The sequence below is a fragment of the Sphaeroforma arctica genome, assembly GCF_001186125.1.
Source record: "Sphaeroforma arctica JP610 unplaced genomic scaffold supercont1.4626, whole genome shotgun sequence".
Lineage (NCBI taxonomy): Eukaryota > Ichthyosporea > Ichthyophonida > Sphaeroforma > Sphaeroforma arctica.
This window is the reverse complement of record NW_014035932.1, coordinates 322-2,364: the sequence shown is the minus strand read 5'-3', so window position 1 is coordinate 2,364 and position 2,043 is coordinate 322. Positions and strand designations below refer to the sequence as shown.

The 2,043-nt window shown below is 44.2% G+C and overlaps 1 protein-coding gene across 1 annotated transcript; it reads left to right on the top strand.

Moving 5' to 3' along the window:
- Positions 1 to 14: 14 nt before the first annotated feature.
- On the top strand, positions 15 to 1,725 carry SARC_14438 (hypothetical protein; the record flags this gene model as incomplete). Its single annotated transcript, XM_014291427.1, has 4 exons — positions 15 to 164; positions 707 to 832; positions 992 to 1,096; positions 1,444 to 1,725. 4 exons carry the CDS (start codon positions 15 to 17, stop codon positions 1,723 to 1,725), a joined length of 663 nt encoding a protein of 220 aa, XP_014146902.1.
- Between the last annotated feature and the right edge of the window lie 318 nt (positions 1,726 to 2,043).

Sequence of the window (2,043 nt, the reverse complement as noted above, 5' to 3'; positions counted from 1 at the left end):
TGATCTACTAGCACATGACGGCCTACCCGTTTCTTCAGTTAGCGATAGAAACAGCAGAGGGAGAGTCCGCCAGTTCGAATACGGAGCAAGAAGAGTTAACAAGTACCTTGGCCGCAGCAGAAGAGCGCCTGTGTACCTTAGCGGCTGAGCTGGAGGCTTTAAAGGTGTACCGACTGACGTTTGTGTCTATAGAGTTGAAGTCCCTAAACATTAATACCCGATGATTTATAATTATACGAATGCAACCCGTTATGGATGTAATTATTTTTATTATGATGGACAGTACTATAGTTATTATTGTGATTAAGATCATGTTGGATGCTATTGTGGGTGTTGTTATTGACTATGGATAGTGCTATAGTCCACAGCAGCAAAGCAATTGGCACTGACGAGGTGCACCTAGAGTCTATGGCCATACAGTCTCGCTACTTGTATGTCAAGCTAAAACCCTTGACTAATCCTAAACCTAAACCTAAACCCTAAAGCTATAATGCCTAAAACACCAACCCCTCTAAATCGATATTCCATCCCCGAATGTGGGAGATTTCAAATGAGTGTACATCTGTTACAGCAGACTCGCTACTACATTGTGGTCATACTACATTTCTTAATATGTTTTGTTAAGCGCATCTGTGTATTCTGAACGTCATCATTTCTCATTCCGTAATCCGTTTTGTTAAACGTATCTGTGTCGGGTATATGTCAGATGGCAACAACACAGGCAGAGGGAGACACCGAAGTGTCCGACAAGGCTCGTGACGATCTTAACGCGTCATTGGTCGCAGCGGAAAAGCGGGTGAGCGTCTTAGAGGCTGAGCTGGAAGCTTCAAAGGTATCTCTACCCGAGTGTGTCGTACGTCATTCGAGAGTTAAAGATCTCTTTATATGGGTAGGCGCTTGCCTTATTCGGCTATACTATATTCAGGATTGAGCGTGATAGGGAGTGCCATAATCATCCTCTACTGTGTTTTATTCCTTACGCGCATTGCAGACTGCTGTGAGCGAGTTGGAGTCGGAAAAACAGAATATGGGACAGCGCCTGTCTGAGCTAGAGACCACAATCGCTGACACCACAGGGCTTTTGACTGATGCGAAGGTATTGGTATTGGCGTATTGCTTCTTGCTGTTGCTATGCTATCGGTATATGCTATCACTGTGATTGAGTACACGCAGTGGACACTACAGGATAGTGTGGCCAGAGAACACAACAGAGACTGACAGTCTCTCTCTCTCGCGTTGTAGTCCATCACATGTTCTTTTGTTCATACCATGGGTTTAGGGGTTTAAGGTTTTAGGGTTTCAGAGCCACGGTCGTGGTGAATGTGCACGTGCTAGTCACCAACTCATTTGCACTCGAGATCGTGTCCCTCACTCCCATTTTATGTCTTTATTTTTATAAACCGATGCTGAACTACTCTGCTCGCTGCGGTACATTCACTACAGACCGCTGTTGCGGATTTAGAGGCGGAAAAACAGGCGGTGCAGCAGCAGTTAACATCACTTGAAACAGAGAAGGTTGAGTGGACGGAGACAGTCGCCGATGCGAAGGTATCGAACTGTGTGGCTGCCTGGAGAGGCTGTGGTGTGAAGAAGCGCATGTTTCACTATAGTTGTGCTAACGGACGGGGCAGAGTTGTTGATGACAGTTATAAGAAATATGGCCGTTGCCTACATCTGAACATTCATCAACACACGAACCTTGTTGCTATACTTATAATCATATGAAACAGACAATACCAGGAGAAGATAACACCACAACTAAAATTGTAAAACAATCCAGCGAAATGCTGAGAGAAAAACACTAGCACTGTGTGGACATATATAACACTAGCACTGTGTGGACATATTTGACACTAGCACTGTGTGGACATATATAACTCTAGCACTGTGTGTACATATATAGCACTAGCACTGTGTGGACATATATAACACTAGCACTGTATGGGCATATATAACACTAGCACTGTGTGGATATATTTGACACTAGCACTGTGTGGACATGTAGAACACTAGCACTGTGTGGACATATATAACACCAGTACT